A 19,917-nucleotide genomic window follows, 5' to 3' on the forward strand; every position below is an offset into this window, starting at 1 on the left:
TACTCACCTCTTTGTAAAGCTATGCATGTGCACATATAGATATACTCAACTCTTTGTAAAGCTATGCATGTGCACATATAGATATACCCAACTCTTTGTAAAGCTATGCATGTGCACATATAGATATACTCAACTCTTTGTAAAGCTATGCATGTGCACATATAGATATACTCAACTCTTTCATATTGTCTCCTTGAACACTAACATCACACACTGTTTTACCCACCCTAGATGACTTAGCTACAATTTTCTAACAGTACTAACATGTTTTTTGGTTGGTCTTACTGTAGCTTTGAGTACTACTACTAACAGTATGGATGTGCAAGGTAGATGGTGCTGGTGCTTTTTCTCCACTTGGTTGCTGCTGTATATTGTGCTTTGCTTTAATGTCCATTCAGTTTGTGAGTGAAAGAACCTGCTCTGCATGTATTTCCAGTGGTCTTCTCTTTTCTGAAGATTATTAGAAATGCAAGTTCAAAGTCAAACACAGATGTAACGTTCTCTTTTTGAAATCTTGTGATTGTTTAGGTTGTAAAGATTTTGGGGTGGATTTTGTTTGTCTGTTTGCTGTCTTTGTTTTGTTTGTTTTCTTACCCCCCCTCCAAACCCGTCATGACTGTGTGCAGTTTGGTCTCCTGTCTTTGTTTTGTTTGTTTTCTTACCCCCCCTCCAAACCCGTCATGACTGTGTGCAGTTTGGTCTCCCTGTGCTCCGAGTTTGGCGAGCTTGTCTGCCCTCTCACTGTATACACTGTATCACATACTCCCCCTGTTATTTCCCTCTGCTTCCCTTGTACAATGGGTCTCTCAACTTTGCTGTGGTGCTGGTAGGAGTACCAATGTATTCTGATTGTCTTTCAGTCAGGAACAGTTGTTACCACCTAGTTAGACATTCAGGTACAATTCAAACCCTGAAAGTGTGTCAGTGTTTACTCAGACTGTGAAACCGGGTGACCAGTTTTGGTGAGAGTCAGGATTCAGATTTTACATAACGGCTAGTGTGTCCTGTAGAAGCACTAATGTAGGCCGATGCTGTCCCTTTAAAACTGCGTATTGATTAGTTCAGCAGAGAACGTATCACACTACACATCATCAGCTTTTAGATGAATCAGATGACATCTTCAACTGACATTCTGAAAATGTCTGTGTGAAACAGTTGTGTTACCTTGCAAAATGTTTGAACAGAGAAGATATCATATGGCTTTAAGGCATTTCAGGGTTGTTCTAGCATGGAGAATTATAAAGCATTTCACTTGATTAAGTCCCCTGGCATTTGGACGATAGCATTTAGTATTGATGAAAAAGGTTTTATTTTGCTAAATATTTTTCTTTGTTTTTTCTTTTTTCTTTGTTTTGCTTTTTAATTGTGTTTTTGATTTCTGAATATCAATTGTGTTTTGTTCCTCTAGTGTTACTGTTAATGTTGCTAGTGTAAATATAATTGTGCCGCTACGAGTAAACACCTGATCCCAACCGGGAGAGATATATTTGCTGACACCTTGCCATGTCTTGCTTTGCTTCATCTTTGGAATTGGAATTTGACAGTGAATATTATGTAGTACAGCAGTCCCTGCAATGTACGGCCCCCGGCGTGAGCGGACACCTGACATGTACGGACACATTTGCTCGGCACGGAGTGTTTTCCTTCTATATTTGCCCCCCCTTAAACGGACACCTGCAAAACGTGGACACGGACACTCATTTTCGGTCCCAACAGCAGGTCATACCTCCAATGTACGGACAGACCATCGTCAAATTTTCACCACAACAAAATCGATAACAGAGCAGTCCGGCTCTTGGTGCAAAGATCACAGCCGCAATGGCGTGACGACAGTCACTGGTAACTTGAGTGCACCTGTACCCATCAGGAGGGGGGGGGGGGGGGGGGGGTAGTTTTGGTCAGGAGTGGAGTACATGCGAAGATGCCAACATGAAACTGCACTGTGCTCTTTATTCTTGTCCGTTGGACGTAAAAAAACAGAAACCACAGTCGATGAAGGTCTTGAGCGAAAGAGGGTGAAAATCCGGCTACAGTTCTCAGCATCGTGTGTCTGTGTGTAACCTCTTTCATTGACAAGATACTCTTGTTTCCCCTCAGCCTTGACCAGTGAGTCGGTTGCCTAATCTGTGAACCCTTCAGTTGTCTTGCTGTGTCAAAAGTTACGACACAGTCAACTGGTTTTGCTCTGAGTGAACAGTTGGAGCTGACCTCTCTGGCCACAGCCCAACAGTACATGGCTGGAGGGAGTGAGAGAGAGAGGGAGGGGGGGGGGTGTGGAGGGGTAGCTGGCTAAACTCTGTAGGGTGTCCGGTGTCACTGCATGTCAGCAGGAAGAGTATTGGAGAGAAATAGAGAGGTGTACTCTTCCACACAATTTCCAAGCATCAGTTGTCACGGCTTGGGGTAGGCATTAGTGAGGGAGAGTGGGAGCTGTGTTATGTACAGTGTATTTCCGACTGAAGAGTGAAAAGTCACTGCCATGCCACATGATCGGCATGCAGTCAATAAAGCCAGACAAGATGAAAATAAATTACATGATTATGACATGCAGCTCAATCTGCTGCTATTTATTCAAACTGGGTTCAAGCTTATTCTTGCAAAGCATCTGCACACGCTCCTCTGTGCTGTGTTTGTGTGGCTGCTTTCGTATGTCAGTGCATGGTGAGTGTGTTCACTGCCTTGAGGATTTATTTTATCTCTTCTTTTCAACACTTTTCATACAAATCATTTTTACAGAACGTTTAAAGAAGTATTAGGAGTTTATTGTTTAGTAGCCACAAGAAGTGATTAGCATAGACTCAATCCTGTTGTTTGTGTGTCTCTGTGTGAGTGTATGGGGGAGGGGGTTGTGTGGTCACCCCTCCCGTGACCGGACACCTGCAATGTACGGACAGTTTTGCTATGGCCCAAGGGTGTCCGTTCATGAGAGGGACTGCTGTAGTAATGTAGCTTACTTTTGTTTTTTCTCCAATATCTTAGGTTCTTTTTATGTTTCTTTTTGTTGCTTTGTTTTCTTTTTGGGCATCAATGTCAATTTTGTAGACCTATTCAGTAGGAATATTTTGCTTTCCTTCTGTTTATATTTTTATAGTCTTGTCATTTGCAAATTAAATGCATGAGTAACATTAACATTTGTGTCATTCTGCTTTCATTTGTCAAGTTACATGCAATTTCACCTGCACTAATATTTTGCTGAAAGTGGTATTTTGTTACAATATGAAGAGCTTTGTAAAACGTGTTGCTGAAAGTGAAACTGACTGAAGATACCCTGTTATACAGGGTGGGCCATAAAAAGTGTCCACATTTAATTTGTTAATATTTTTCCTGTAAAGTGATATTTTCTTTTTTGTTTCAGATAGAATTTGAGATAAGCATCTTAGAATTCTTTTAAAGACTGAATGGATCGCATTCCAGTACAGGAAAGGACCAAAATCGTTGAACTTTACTTTGCTACCAATTCTGTGGTTCTCGCCCAGCGCGCTTTTCGGAGAGAGTTCCCTGGCACACACTGTCCATGTGCGAGAACTGTGAAGCGCCTCGTGGATAAATTCAGGAACACTGGTAGTCTCGCAGATAACAATAAAGGACATAGTGGTCGACCATTTTCTGCTAGAAGTCCAGCTAACATTGAAGCAGTAAGGGACCGTTTGCAGGAATCCCCACGAAAATCAACAAGGCGGCTGTCACAGGAAGTCGGTATCTCGAGGACATCTGTACGAAGGATCATACACAAAGACTTAGGATTGTTTCCGTACAAGATACAAATTCTCCAACAACAAACTGATGCAAACAAAAGAGAAAGGTTAGAATTCAGTCAACGCATTTTTGAAAGAATTGAAAACAACCCAGGAGTTCTCGACCTCATTTTCTTCAGCGATAAAGCCCATTTTCATTTGAGTGGACATGTCAACAAACAAAACATGAGATTTTGGGCACCTAATCAGCCCCATGAACACATACAGCCACCACTGCGAGACTACCAGTGTTCCTGAATTTATCCACGAGGCGCTTCACAGTTCTCGCACATGGACAGTGTGTGCCAGGGAACTCTCTCCGAAAAGCGCGCTGGGCGAGAACCACAGAATTGGTAGCAAAGTAAAGTTCAACGATTTTGGTCCTTTCCTGTACTGGAATGCGATCCATTCAGGCTTTAAAAGAATTCTAAGATGCTTGTCTCAAATTCTATCTGAAACAGAAAAGAAAATATCACTTTACAGGACAAATATTAACAAATTAAATGTGGACACTTTTTATGGCCCACCCTGTATGTTGTGTATAATTCTCTGCGGCTATGCTGGACAGACATTTTTCTTAGACTTAAGTGGGGTTTTGTATCTGTAGGGGACAAGTGCAAAGGTTTCATTGTTTTTTGTTCTTTCTTTTTTTAGGGTAAATTTCTCATCATATTTTTTTAATCAGACTGTTAAAGTTCAAATTTTTTTTGTTCGGAAAAGCTTTTTTTGTGTGCTTTAGTTTATATGTTGGTGTGCTATTTCGGCATGATTGTCTGACTTTTTAGCAGTTTGCATATGTGTGCTCTGGCAGGATTGACAGTGAGATAGAGTGTAACTGTAAGTGTGGTAGAGCTGTAATGGTTTGCTGTCTTTGTGTTTTGCAGAACAGCTTGTCAACCCCAAAGCGAAACTCAACGGTTTCCAAAAAAGCAGAGTAAGGTTCACTCTTTTCCCGCATAACTGGGGATGTATTTCCCTTTCTAAATGCCTGTTTCCTTGGAATCTCAATTTCTCAGTTTAAAGATTGGATCGTTGTGTTTTGTGCCTGCCTGTCAAGTTTTGACTAAATGTTTTAACATAGAGGGGGAATCGAGTCGAGGGTCATGGTGTATGTGTGTGTGTCTGTGTGTGTGTGTAGAGCGATTCAGAGTAAACTACTGGACCGATCTTTATGAAATTTGACATGAGAGTTCCTGGGTATGATATCGCCAGACTTTTTTTTTCATTTTTTCGATGAATGTCTTTGATGACGTCATATCCGGCTTTTTGTAAATGTTGAGGCGGCACTGTCACACCCTCATTTTTCAATCAAATTGATTGAAATTTTTGTAAAGCAATCTTCGACGAAGGCCGGGCTTCGGTATTGCATTTCAGCTCGGTGGCTTAAAAATTAATTAATGATTAAAAATCTGAAAATTGTAATACATTTTTTTTAATATAAAACGATCCAAATTTACGTTCATCTTATTCTACATGATTTCCTGATTCCAAAAACATATTAATATGTTATATTTGGATTAAAAACAATCTCTGAAAATTAAGAATATAAAAATTATGATCAAAATTAAATTTCCTAAATTGTTTTAAAAACAATTACATCTTATTCCTTGTCGGTTCCTGATTCCAAAAACATATAGATATGATATGTTTGGATTAAAAACACGCTCAGAAAGTTAAAACGAATAGAGGCACAGAAAAGCGTGCTATGCAGCACAGCGAAACCACTACCGCGCTAAACAGGCTCATCAGTTTCACTCCGTTTTGCACAAGCGGCGGACTACGGTCATTGTGAAAAAATGCAGTGCGTTCAGTTTCATTCTGTGAGTTCCACAGCTTGACTAAATGTAGTAATTTCGCCTTACGCGACTTGTTTAATTTCTGTTTGCCAATGCCATCGACAGCTTTGTTTGTGACTTTATTTCATGTTTATTTGTGTTCATGTTTTGCTTTTATGGCTATTTTTTGTATTAATCAATTTAATGAAACTAGTTTATCGGGGGGAGAATGCTTGAGATGAAATGGTCAATATATTAAAACAGATTTTTGTCTTCTGGTTAATTAGTTGAAACATAACCAACATATCAGAATAGTTATCTTTTGGGCGGGGATGTAGCTCAGTCGGTAGCGCGCTGGATTTGTATCCAGTTGGCCGCTGTCAGCGTGAGTTCATCCCCACGTTCGGCGAGAGATTTATTTCACAGAGTCAACTTTGTGTGCAGACTCTCCTCGGTGTCCGAACACCCCCGTGTGTACACGCAAGCACAAGACCAAGTGCGCACAAAAAATATCCTGTAATCCATGTCAGAGTTTGGTGGGTTATAGAAACACGAAAATACCCAGCATGCTTCCTCCGAAAACGGCGTATGGCTGCCTAAATGGCAGGGTAAAAACGGTCATACACGTAAAATTCCACTCGTGCAAAACACGAGTGTACGTGGGAGTTTTAGCCCACAAACGCAGAAGAAGAAGAAGTTATCTTTCACTGTTCTACTTCTAGGGTCAGTTTTATTGAGTGACCACATGTTAAATTATTCTTGCTATTTGGAGGCAGGCATGTACAGACATGTGTTCATTCATTTTGATGTGCATGTAGTAGCTGGAAGGAATGATGTACAGTAAGGTCCTGTTTTACAGAAAGGCTAATATAGGGTGAAGGGGGAGTGTGGGAGTTCCACACAGAGTCGGAGAAATTTCTCATGTGTATGTAATTGTAAGGAGACCTGAAACAACCAGCCTTGAGTTTTCTTTTTAGTTATGGTATTGGCAGCAGGCCAGTATATTAGCTGTTAAAAAACTTGCTATGAAAACTTTTATTACTATTGTTGTGTTTTTCCTTTGCAGAGGAAAAGTGGAAAAATTAGATATTCTCATCGACGACGACGGTAAGTTTTATTTTCATTAACATAATGTACAATTACCCCCCGCGGGTTAGGGGGAAGAATTTACCCGATGCTCCCCAGCATGTCGTAAGAGGCGACTAACGGATTCTGTTTCTCTTTTTACCCTTGTTAAGTGTTTCTTGTACAGAATATAGTCAATGTTTGTAAAGATTTTAGTCAAGCAGTATGTAAGAAATGTTAAGTCCTTTGTACTGGAAACTTGCATTCTCCCAGTAAGGTAATACATTGTACTACGTTGCAAGCCCCTGGAGCAAATTTTTGATTAGTGCTTTTGTGAACAAGAAACAATTAACAAGTGGCTCTATCCCATCTCCCCCCTTTCCCCGTCGCAATATAACCTTCGTGGTTGAAAACGACGTTAAACACCAAATAAAGAAAGAAAGAAAGAATGTACAATTGTGTGCATGCATGCACATTCTCACACTCATGCAGTTACGCAATGCACAGAAGAGACATGTGCACACTCACAGAGCTACCCCACTTTCTACATTTCCAAATGCAGACTAAAAGTCGCTCATACTCGTACAGACTTCACGAAGAAAATGATTTGACAGCGGGGCTGAAAAGAGAGAATTGCATGTGTGTATGATGAAGAGAAGACAGGTTGCACTGTATTGTCAAGGTGGAAAAGGTGTGTCTGCATTGTGTTAAACACCGGATGCTATCAACTAATAGAGTACCTTGTGTAGAAATGCTGTGACGATAGGATTGCACAATTTGTTAACAATAAAAGGCTGTCAGAAACAAGCACTTTGTTAACAATAAAAGGCTGTCAGAAACAAGCACTTTGTTAACAATAAAAGGCTGTCAGAAACAAGCACTTTGTTAACAATAAAAGGCTGTCAGAAACAAGCACTTTGTTAACAATAAAAGGCTGTCAGAAACAAGCACTTTGTTAACAATAAAAGGCTGTCAGAAACAAGCACTTTGTTAACAATAAAAGGCTGTCAGAAACAAACACTTTGTTAACAATAAAAGGCTGTCAGAAACAAGCACTTTGTTAACAATAAAAGGCTGTCAGAAACAAACACTTTGTTAACAATAAAAGGCTGTCAGAAACAAGCACTTTGTTAAAACTAGTGGGGCTGTGAGAAGTGAAGGCATGTACAGTTGCCATGACAACGTGTGCTGTACTGCCATGACAACGTGTGTTGTACTGCCATGACAACGTGTGTTGTGTTACAGATATAAAAGATGAGGAAGAGGCGATGGAAGACAACAAGGAAATGGCCACCATGCCCGGCTATGACTTGCTGTCCGAGAGGGAGAAAAAGGTCAGTGTTGGCTCGCCCACCTTTTGTTCACTTCTCCATTTTACAGGGATGGACCTCATTGTCAAGAAATTGCCCAAGGCGACCAAGACTTGAATGTGGCAACCACATACAATCAATGAGGCTTATATCGCGCATATTCCGTGGGTACAGTTCTAGGCGCTCTGCAGTGATGCCGTGTGAGATGAAATTTTATACGGCCAGTAGATTGCAGCCATGTCGGCGCATATTTACCTTTCACGGCCTTATTCCAAGTCACACGGGTATGGTAGACAATTATTAACTGTGCCTATGCAATTTTGCCAGGAAAGACCCTTTTGTCAATCGTGGGATCTTTAACGTGCAAACCCAATGTAGTGTACACGGGGGGAGGTTCGGACACCGAAGAGAGTCTGCACACAAAGTTGACTCTGTGAAATAAATTTCCGCCGAACCTGGGATCGAACTCGCGCTGACAGCGGCCAACTGAATACAAATCCAGCGCGCTACCAACTGAGCTATATCCCCGCCCCATACGTATCCACTTACCTGTCTGACTACTTTGCTTTCCTTAAAGTTGAAGCCAGTATAATGGCATGGGTGAAAGTAGCCCGTCAATTGACTGAAATCCGTCAATCTGAAAATAAGTCTGACGGAAATTATGTTTGTTTATGTTTGGTCGTTATTTTTGCCTGTGCGTGTATTGTATGTTTGGTCGTTTTCTTTGCCTGTGCATGTATAGTTTGTTGGTTATGTTTGGTCGGTTTGTTTGGTCATATTTACCTTTCACGGCCTTATTCCAAGTCACACGGGTATGGTAGACAATTATTAACTGTGCCTAAGCAATTTTGCCAGGAAAGACCCTTTTGTCAATCGTGGGATCTTTAACGTGCAAACCCAATGTAGTATACACGGGGGGTGGTTCGGACACCGAAGAGAGTCTGCACACAAAGTTGACTCTGTGAAATAAATTTCCGCCGAACCTGGGATCGAACTCGCGCTGACAGCGGCCAACTGAATACAAATCCAGTGCGCTACCAACTGAGCTATATCCCCGCCCCATACGTATCCACTTACCTGTCTGACTACTTTGCTTTCCTTAAAGTTGAAGCCAGTATAATGGCATGGGTGAAAGTAGCCCGTCAATTGACTGAAATCCGTCAATCTGAAAATAAGTCTGACGGAAAGTATGTTTGTTTATGTTTGGTCGTTATTTTTGCCTGTGCGTGTATTGTATGTTTGGTCGTTTTCTTTGCCTGTGCATGTATAGTTTGTTGGTTATGTTTGGTCGGTTTCTTTGCCTGTGCGTGTATAGTATGCTTGGTCGATGTATGTATTGTAAAGCGCTAAGAGTAGACAATTTTCTAGAATAGCGCTATAAAAGTTTGCATTATTATTATTATTATTATTATTATTAAATTCCGTCAATCCGCAATTTTTATTAAAAAAAAAAAAAAAAAAATTATTTATTTTTTATTTTTTATTTTTAAGCGGAACGCGTTTTAGAACTGCTATGCGGTAAAACCTGTAGGTGAGGTTTCTTCGCTTTCGGATTCGCTCTGCATCACGATAAAAAAAAAGTTCTCGCGTTTTGGCAGGCATTACAAAGTGGTGACACGATTTCTGCGACAAAGATACCGGTTTTGACGGAAAACGCATGGACAGATCTTATTGATGCTGGTCTAGCCAACAAATGGCGATGGGACTGGTTGGAGTTCATGAAACTAAAACTGTGTGTGATAAGTTTGGTGCTTGAAACTCAAGTGCTTTTCCTTGAGAACTTTGCACTATAAGAGATGCTACTGCTTAGTTGCTACTTTGTGCAGTGCTACATCATGCTGTTTGCATGTGTGACATTCTGTTTCATCATTTATTTCAATGCCTGTCTGGCAATGTTTGCTTCTTATAATTAAATATTTCGAACTTTTATTTCAGTTGTTCAGTTGTTCAGTTTCTATTTCATTAGTAATTGGCTGTTGTCAATGTTAATTGTTATCAATTGTGTCGTTGTGTTGGAAGATGCAAGTGTGAAAAGATACAAAAGAAAAATGATTACTTCTGTGAATTGTTTTGATTTTGTTTACCCTTTTTACAATATCATTAGAATCTGAAGGTATTTTTTTTACCTGCATGATAGTGACAAAAAGTGTATTTTTTTGCCAGGAAAGGCCACAAAATCACAATGTATAATGCAAAAATTCGTTTTCGGCCGGCCCTGGACCCCCTAACGGGGCCCTGCCCCGTACCCCGCCAGGGCCTGGGCGGCCCTTGGACCCCTGCCTCAAAAATTTTTCAGTCAATTTGATTTTCATAGGTTTCACCCATGTAATGGTAATAATCCCAGTAGACCTGCTGTGCAGTCATACCTAGAATAAGGCCGCTGTGGAAATCAACAGCTGAGCCCTATGTTTACATTTTATATTTGGTTGTGTCAGTAGAAATTTCTCAGAAATTTTAATCTCCTTTTGGTGTTAGTGGTTTGGTAGTGTTGAATAATACATGTAAAGCTAAATCACTTCGAATATTCACTTTGGATAGTTGTTTTCATGCTGTTTGGTGCCGTGCTGTTGTGTTATGCTGGATAGTTGTTTTCATGCTGTTTGGTGCCGTGCTGTTGTGTTATGCTGGAACTGTGTGACATGGAGGTTAATATTGTGTTGTGATTGCAGTTGTGCAATTCCATCCATATGTTGCCTGCCAACTACAACACCATCAAGACCTGCATCATCAAGGTCAGTGCTCAGCGCTACATGTCTTGCACACACTTCACCTACACGTCTTGCACACACTTCACCAACACGTCTTGCACACACTTCACCAACATGTCTTGCACACACTTCACCTACATGTCTTGCACACACTTCACCTACATGTCTTGCACACACTTCACCTACACGTCTTGCACACACTTCACCTACATGTCTTGCACACACTTCACCAACATGTCTTGCACACACTTCACCTACATGTCTTGCACACACTTCACCTACACGTCTTGCACACACTTCACCTACATGTCTTGCACACACTTCACCAACATGTCTTGCACACACTTCACCAACATGTCTTGCACACACTTCACCAACATGTCTTGCACACACTTCACCTACACGTCTTGCACACACTTCACCAACATGTCTTGCACACACTTCACCAACATGTCTTGCACACACTTCACCAACATGTCTTGCACACACTTCACCAACATGTCTTGTCGGTCTCGAATAGCAGCTAGCATCTGCTGAAGAGACATTAAACCCCCAAAACCAACCAACCAACATGTCTTGCACACACTTCACCTACATGTCTTGCACACACTTCACCTACATGTCTTGCACACACTTCACCAACATGTCTTGCACACACTTCACCAACACGTATTGCACACACTTCACCTGCAAGCCCCTGGAGCAAATTTTTGATTAGTGCTTTTGTGAACAAGAAACAATTGACAAGTGGCTCTATCCCATCTCCCCTCTTTCCCCGTCGCGATATAACCTTCGTGGTTGAAAACGACGTTAAACACCAAAGAAAGAAAGAATCACACTTCACCTACACGTCTTGCACACACTTCACTTGAAGGCTGCATTGTATGTATTTTGATGGACCGTCCAATATGTTCTCTCACCTGACTCATGAAATGCAAAGTAGTGTAACATCTTCTAATAAACCCTCTGTACTGACAGTAGGACAGTCTCCTTTCAATCTAATGGACCCTTTGCTGTTCCTTGTCTTACAGTTCAATCTAATGGACCCTTTGCTGTTCCTTGTCTTACAGTTCAATCTGATGGACCCTTTGCTGTTCCTTGTCTTACAGTTCAATCTGATGGACCCTTTGCTGTTCCTTGTCTTACAGTTCAATCTGATGGACCCTTTGCTGTTCCTTGTCTTACAGTTCAATCTAATGGACCCTTTGCTGTTCCTTGTCTTACAGTTCAATCTAATGGACCCTTTGCTGTTCCTTGTCTTACAGTTCAATCTGGTGGACCCTTTGCTGTTCCTTGTCTTACAGTTCAATCTGATGGACCCTTTGCTGTTCCTTGTCTTACAGTTCAATCTAATGGACCCTTTGCTGTTCCTTGTCTTACAGTTCAATCTGATGGACCCTTTGCTGTTCCTTGTCTTACAGTTCAATCTAATGGACCCTTTGCTGTTCCTTGTCTTACAGTTCAATCTAATGGACCCTTTGCTGTTCCTTGTCTTACAGTTCAATCTGATGGACCCTTTGCTGTTCCTTGTCTTACAGTTCAATCTAATGGACCCTTTGCTGTTCCTTGTCTTACAGTTCAATCTGATGGACCCTTTGCTGTTCCTTGTCTTACAGTTCAATCTGATGGACCCTTTGCTGTTCCTTGTCTTACAGTTCAATCTGATGGACCCTTTGCTGTTCCTTGTCTTACAGTTCAATCTGATGGACCCTTTGCTGTTCCTTGTCTTACAGTTCAATCTAATGGACCCTTTGCTGTTCCTTGTCTTACAGTTCAATCTGATGGACCCTTTGCTGTTCCTTGTCTTACAGTTCAATCTGATGGACCCTTTGCTGTTCCTTGTCTTACAGTTCAATCTGATGGACCCTTTGCTGTTCCTTGTCTTACAGTTCAATCTAATGGACCCTTTGCTGTTCCTTGTCTTACAGTTCAATCTGATGGACCCTTTGCTGTTCCTTGTCTTACAGTTCAATCTGATGGACCCTTTGCTGTTCCTTGTCTTACAGTTCAATCTGATGGACCCTTTGCTGTTCCTTGTCTTACAGTTCAATCTGATGGACCCTTTGCTGTTCCTTGTCTTACAGTTCAATCTGATGGACCCTTTGCTGTTCCTTGTCTTACAGTTCAATCTGGTGGACCCTTTGCTGTTCCTTGTCTTACAGTTCAATCTGATGGACCCTTTGCTGTTCCTTGTCTTACAGTTCAATCTGATGGACCCTTTGCTGTTCCTTGTCTTACAGTTCAATCTAATGGACCCTTTGCTGTTCCTTGTCTTACAGTTCAATCTAATGGACCCTTTGCTGTTCCTTGTCTTACAGTTCAATCTGGTGGACCCTTTGCTGTTCCTTGTCTTACAGTTCAATCTGATGGACCCTTTGCTGTTCCTTGTCTTACAGTTCAATCTAATGGACCCTTTGCTGTTCCTTGTCTTACAGTTCAATCTGATGGACCCTTTGCTGTTCATTGTCTTACAGTTCAATCTGATGGACCCTTTGCTGTTCCTTGTCTTACAGTTCAATCTAATGGACCCTTTGCTGTTCCTTGTCTTACAGTTCAATCTGATGGACCCTTTGCTGTTCCTTGTCTTACAGTTCAATCTAATGGACCCTTTGCTGTTCCTTGTCTTACAGTTCAATCTGATGGACCCTTTGCTGTTCCTTGTCTTACAGTTCAATCTGATGGACCCTTTGCTGTTCCTTGTCTTACAGTTCAATCTAATGGACCCTTTGCTGTTCCTTGTCTTACAGTTCAATCTGATGGACCCTTTGCTGTTCCTTGTCTTACAGTTCAATCTGATGGACCCTTTGCTGTTCCTTGTCTTACAGAACTTCAATCTGATGGACCCTTTGCTGTTCCTTGTCTTACAGTTCAATCTGATGGACCCTTTGCTGTTCCTTGTCTTACAGTTCAATCTGATGGACCCTTTGCTGTTCCTTGTCTTACAGTTCAATCTGATGGACCCTTTGCTGTTCCTTGTCTTACAGTTCAATCTGATGGACCCTTTGCTGTTCCTTGTCTTACAGTTCAATCTGATGGACCCTTTGCTGTTCCTTGTCTTACAGTTCAATCTAATGGACCCTTTGCTGTTCCTTGTCTTACAGTTCAATCTGATGGACCCTTTGCTGTTCCTTGTCTTACAGTTCAATCTGGTGGACCCTTTGCTGTTCCTTGTCTTACAGTTCAATCTGATGGACCCTTTGCTGTTCCTTGTCTTACAGTTCAATCTGGTGGACCCTTTGCTGTTCCTTGTCTTACAGTTCAATCTGGTGGACCCTTTGCTGTTCCTTGTCTTACAGTTCAATCTGATGGACCCTTTGCTGTTCCTTGTCTTACAGTTCAATCTGATGGACCCTTTGCTGTTCCTTGTCTTACAGTTCAATCTGATGGACCCTTTGCTGTTCCTTGTCTTACAGTTCAATCTGATGGACCCTTTGCTGTTCCTTGTCTTACAGTTCAATCTGATGGACCCTTTGCTGTTCCTTGTCTTACAGTTCAATCTGATGGACCCTTTGCTGTTCCTTGTCTTACAGTTCAATCTGATGGACCCTTTGCTGTTCCTTGTCTTACAGTCTCCTTACTTAACAGCTCCCTCTCATGTCCAACATGCCGCTAACCTTCACACTTTGTCATTTTGATAGACTTTGGTTATCTAGAGCCATTCAGTGGCTGAAAATATGACAAATTGGACAATTTTAATGATTGTTTTTGGCTAGACCCTCACATATTTATACCCTTTCGTGATTCTTTTTTGTTTATGAAGCTTTATTCTGTGTTTGAATGAGAGATGTGATGACGGTGTGTTCCATGTTGCAGGACTACTTGCAGCGCAGGCAGGGCGTGCCGGTCAAGATCCGTTTCCCCAGCGGCATGGACAAGACGCACCGCCGCCGCATCATGAGCTTCCTCTCTGACAACGGCTGGATAGGGGTCACGTGAACCTTACTCGTCGCCACCGTCTGTGTGTGTGTATGTGTGTGTGTGTGTGCGTGCGTTCGTGCATGTGTGCGTGCATGTGTTTTAAAGACTTGTATGATGGACAAAAAGCATGAGAGGGTGTTGTTGCGAGAGAATTTTGATGCAAGCAGTGTGTCACCAAAGGTGCATATGTCCATTTTCGCCTTGAAAGAGGGATGTGAGATTTTTATACCAAGTTGGAACGCCATTTTATGAGTGTAGTGTGCGTGTGATAAGATGGTATTTTTAAGGTGAATGTAGCAAAGTGGTGTGGGTGAAAGGCTGCAGTAGAGCAGGATGGTGTGAGTGAAAGGCTGCAGTAGAGCAGGATGGTGTGAGTGAAAGGCTGCAGTAGAGCAGGATGGTGTGAGTGAAAGGCTGCAGTAGAGCAGGATGGTGTGAGTGAAAGGCTGCAGTAGAGCAGGATGGTGTGAGTGAAAGGCTGCAGTAGAGCAGGATGGTGTGAGTGAAAGGCTGCAGTAGAGCAGGATGGTGTGAGTGAAAGGCTGCAGTAGAGCAGGATGATGTGGGTGAAAGGCTGCAGTAGAGCAGGATGGTGTGAGTGAAAGGCTGCAGTAGAGCAGGATGGTGTGAGTGAAAGGCTGCAGTAGAGCAGGGATAGTACCAGTGCTAAAGATGGCACAGCATCTGTGCAATGAATGCAACACTTACTGCCACAGAGGGAATGCTTCTTCATCAGATGGATATTGCATGAGCTGTGCTTGAGATATGGGGATAGTGTCAGGGAGTCTGGAAGTCACTGAGATGAAGGCTTTGTTAGCTTGTGTAGGACGCAGTCTACAGGCCCTCTTATGCAATCAAACAATGGGGAGGGGTGGTGATGGTGTTAAACGCAGCTAGTTAATCATGATGACCCAAACCATGTACAGGAAGAAGTGGGTTTCCTTACTGGAGCTATGTAACCTGAACTATGGGGGGGAGGGGTGCAAAGAACCGTTTTGTCTATGCCAACTATCACTTGACGCAAGACACTCGTTTATGGAATGTTCTATTTGGCAGCTGATCTTGTGCATTAAACATTGTGAATTTGTGCAAAGTCATACCATGTTTTACTATTCATCACTTGTGTGTACGTGGGGTTGAGAGTGGAATCCCGCGGCTTGTTGTCGATCATTCTGAACCCTGCTGGTTGTGTAAGTAGCTTCTCTATTTAACTCTGTTGTGTGTTTCTCTTTGTTCATATTCATAATTTATTTACATCACATTCGTTTGTACATAGAACTGTTGGAAGAGATTGTTTGCGTGATCATGTTGACCTTTGTACAATGTACATGTAAGTGAATGCACAGTGTTATGCAACATTGGTTACCTGACTTTCTCTTGTTTCTCTCCCCTTGTTAATGACGTTCTACTAATTATGACTAATGTTGAAGGCACTGACTCTGGTGTCAAACGGGATTGTGTCTGCAGTGTCAACTTGTCATGGTGTGAGTGTGCCCTATGAAATTAAACGGCAAAAGACGAATTCCAAAAATAAATGTTTGGGGTGTGTATGTGTTGTAAAAGAGTGAATGCCCTTGCTTTATACTCTGATGAATATTGGAGGGGCCAATCAGTAGCGAGGGGTGTGTGGGAAACACGTGGACAGGACTATTGTCAAGTTGTTTGTTGGAGGTAAAGCAACTTGAGTATTTACTCTTTCACAACCCATACAAACCCAACAGAGTTATTTGGGAAATAGTCCATTTCAGAGTTATTTGGGAAATAGTCAATTTCAGAGTTATTTGGGAAATAGTCAATTTCAGAGTTATTTGGGAAATAGTCCATTTCAGAGTTATTTGGGAAATAGTCAATTTCAGAGTTATTTGGGAAATAGTCCATTTCAGAGTTATTTGGGAAATAGTCAATTTCAGAGTTATTTGGGAAATAGTCCATTTCAGAGTTATTTGGGAAATAGTCCATTTCAGAGTTAATTGGGAAATAGTCCATTTCAGAGTTATTTGGGAAATAGTCCATTTCAGAGTTATTTGGGAAATAGTCAATTTCAGAGTTATTTGGGAAATAGTCCATTTCAGAGTTATCTGGGAAATAGTCCATTTCAGAGTTATTTGGGAAATAGTCAATTTCAGAGTTATTTGGGAAATAGTCCATTTCAGAGTTATTTGGGAAATAGTCCATTTCAGAGTTAATTGGGAAATAGTCCATTTCAGAGTTATTTGGGAAATAGTCAATTTCAGAGTTATTTGGGAAATAGTCAATTTCAGAGTTATTTGGGAAATAGTCAATTTCAGAGTTATTTGGGAAATAGTCCATTTCAGAGTTATTTGGGAAATAGTCAATTTCAGAGTTATTTGGGAAATAGTCCATTTCAGAGTTATTTGGGAAATAGTCCATTTCAGAGTTATTTGGGAAATAGTCAATTTCAGAGTTATTTGGGAAATAGTCCATTTCAGAGTTATTTGGGAAATAGTCAATTTCAGAGTTATTTGGGAAATAGACAATTTCAGAGTTATTTGGGAAATAGTCAATTTCAGAGTTATTTGGGAAATAGTCAATTTCAGAGTTATTTGGGAAATAGTCAATTTCAGAGTTATTTGGGAAATAGTCCATTTCAGAGTTATTTGGGAAATAGTCAATTTCAGAGTTATTTGGGAAATAGTCAATTTCAGAGTTATTTGGGAAATAGTCAATTTCAGAGTTATTTATGCAGTTGAAAAGCAGAATGTTGCATGTACCATCATGATATTAATGTGTCCAAGTAAGCATAGTAAAAGCTCTTTTCAACATTCAGTTGATTCGTGCTGGGAAGCATCTTGAACTGTAAGTGCATAATTACGAATCTGATTGTGTCCCCTGGAGTATGGAAGACCTTGTGGCCTAAATTGACACATTCTGGAAATAACGGGTTTGTCTGAGTTGTGAAATAGTGAGTACCCTGGCTTTTTCTGGAACCAACTTGCCACACATGGTTCCTGTTGGTTTGTGAGACGTACCCTCTCATTGGTGGCTGGCCTGTAATGTCATGTGGGATAGTTTGTCCATGTGATATTATTTCCCACGTCACATTATATTTATAGGCCAGGGTGTGTGTCTCGTACAAATGTACAGGAACCACGTGTCGTAAGTTTGCCCGAGAAAAAACAAGGGTACTCACTCTTTCACAACCCAGACAATCCCCACGGAGTAATTTTCCAAAATGGTCTATGGATCAGCTAAGTTCTTTTTGATGGCAGGTAGCGCTGTATCGGGTCTGAACATTGGTTCTGACAAGTGACATTCAGTGTGGCTGCTGTTTGTATGCACGTCTTATTGTTTTGTTTACGTTAACACTGTTCTGTTAATGACTGCTACCAACTCCCTCAATGCACACCATTTGTCAAAGTGCCATCAACCAGCTTGACATTTCCATTAGGTGAAGGAAGCCCCCCCATGTCACTTTGCATGTTCTTGGTGCAACTCACAACCTCATACATTTCAAACTTCTTGTAATGCAGCTAACTTGGAAGACGACAAAACGTCTGGTTCATCTTAGTTGAGTGCTTTGAGCAGATCATTTGAGGTGGTAAGGAATTTTGTGTGCATGTTATTTGATTCAAGCAAGGTTGGTGTATCTTATTCTGAAACAATCAAGTTCATAATTATATGGAAAACACAGCACCCAAATTGGTTGTTGGTTGAATTCCTGTGAATGCCATCGCATCCAAAGTTAACCTTGCTAATGCTATTGTGTCCCACAGGTTTGGTGATTGTGTGCCCATAAACCGTGTCACAGATGGTGCCCATAAACCGTGTCACAGATGGTGCCCATAAACCCTGTTACAGATGGTGCCCATAAACCCTGTCACAGATGGTGCCCATAAACCCTGTCACAGATGGTGCCCGTAAACACAGATGGTGCCCATAAACCCTGTCACAGATGGTGCCCATAAACCCTGTCACAGATGGTGCCCATAAACCCTGTCACAGATGGTGCCCATAAACCCTGTCACAGATGTTATTGTGTGCCCATAAACTGTGTCACAGATGTTATTGTGTGCCCATAAACCATGTCACAGATGTTATTGTGTGCCCATAAACCGTGTCACAGATGCTATTATGTGTCTATAAACAGTATCGAGGACAAAGACACACATACACCATTGTTCCTTTCTGGGTAGGAGACATCAACAGCAGTGCTGGTATTAATTTAAGAATCTGATAAGGCCCTGTCAGTCATTTTTTGGCACATTTCTTTTTGGATACAAAATGGAAATTTGGGATGCTTTGCGATTTTGGTGAGAAAGAAATAATGTCATGTTAATGATTGACATTTGCAGATAGAAAATTAAAGTGATAAATCAGAAACACATGTTTTCAACCAACTTTATTCTACCGTCTTGTCTCGTGCTTGTATTGGTGAGTACAGTATTCCTTTGTTTTTTAACTTTGTTCATCTTACCACAGTCACTTCGTTGTTTAGATTTTTTTTAACTTTATCCTTATTTCTTTCTTTCTTTATTTGGTGTTTAACGTCGTTTTCATCCACGAAGGTTTTATTCTTATGAGGTCGGAGAATTGACAGATACATTAGAGAAAAACAAAACCAGTTGCCATGTTGCACACACATTTCAATAAAACTAATAGGGCTACACAACCGGCACGGTTGGCCTAGTGGTAAGGCGTCCACCCCGTGATCGGGAGGTCGTGGGTTCGATCCCCGGCCGGGTCATACCAAAGACTTTAAAATTGGCAATCTAGTGGCTGCTCCGTCTGGCGTCTGGCATAATGGGGTTAGTGCTAGGACTGGTTTGTCCGGTGTCAGAATAATGTGACTGGGTGAGACATGAAGCCTGTGCTGCGACTTCTGTCTTGTGTGTGGCGCAAGTTATATGTCAAAGCAGCACCACCCTGATATGGCCCTTCGTGGTCGGCTGGGCGTTAAGCAAACAAACAAACAAAAAATAGGGCTACATAGGGCTTAAGATTGCTTATGATGGCTGATGATCCTAAAGTTACGAATGAAAGCATGTAGGTGTATTATTTCACTGACTTTGATTTGGTTGTTTTGGTTTGACCTGTGACATGGAAGTGTATGTGTGCCTGTTGACATTGAAACTGTTTCCCTGCTACAATTGATACACCCATTGCATGACTTGCCTCCAAATACACAGTTTTGATAGTTGACTAACTTGTGTTGAGTTCCTTACTGCTGATCCCTGTCTTCTTGTACCTGCACATCTGTTGTTACAACATGACAATCTTTAGTCACTTTCATGCAGAGCTTGTTCCTGACATAGGATCATGGGGATTGCAAGCATTCAGTGAGGAAAATAACTGCTTGCATGATGTTACTTTTTTTATATTTTGTATTGTATCCCCTTGCTATTTGTTTCATTGGAATGGTAGCTCTATGTCTGCTTACTTCATTGTG

The 19,917-nt window shown here is 41.4% G+C and overlaps 1 protein-coding gene across 1 annotated transcript in view; it reads left to right on the plus strand.

Moving 5' to 3' along the window:
* The window catches only part of LOC138953847 (transcriptional adapter 2-beta-like), a 31,786-nt gene extending 15,741 nt beyond the window's left edge, over positions 1-16,045 (plus strand). Inside the window, exons 13-17 of the mRNA XM_070325807.1 lie at positions 4,619-4,668; positions 6,576-6,616; positions 7,820-7,908; positions 10,554-10,616; positions 14,406-16,045. Coding sequence (XP_070181908.1) covers positions 4,619-4,668; positions 6,576-6,616; positions 7,820-7,908; positions 10,554-10,616; positions 14,406-14,528 — 366 coding nt within the window. The 3' untranslated portion in view covers positions 14,529-16,045. The remainder of the gene's footprint in view (positions 1-4,618; positions 4,669-6,575; positions 6,617-7,819; positions 7,909-10,553; positions 10,617-14,405) is intronic.
* The last annotated feature ends 3,872 nt before the right edge of the window (positions 16,046-19,917 follow it).

The sequence above is a fragment of the Littorina saxatilis genome, linkage group LG17 (genome assembly GCF_037325665.1).
Source record: "Littorina saxatilis isolate snail1 linkage group LG17, US_GU_Lsax_2.0, whole genome shotgun sequence".
Lineage (NCBI taxonomy): Eukaryota > Metazoa > Mollusca > Gastropoda > Littorinimorpha > Littorinidae > Littorina > Littorina saxatilis.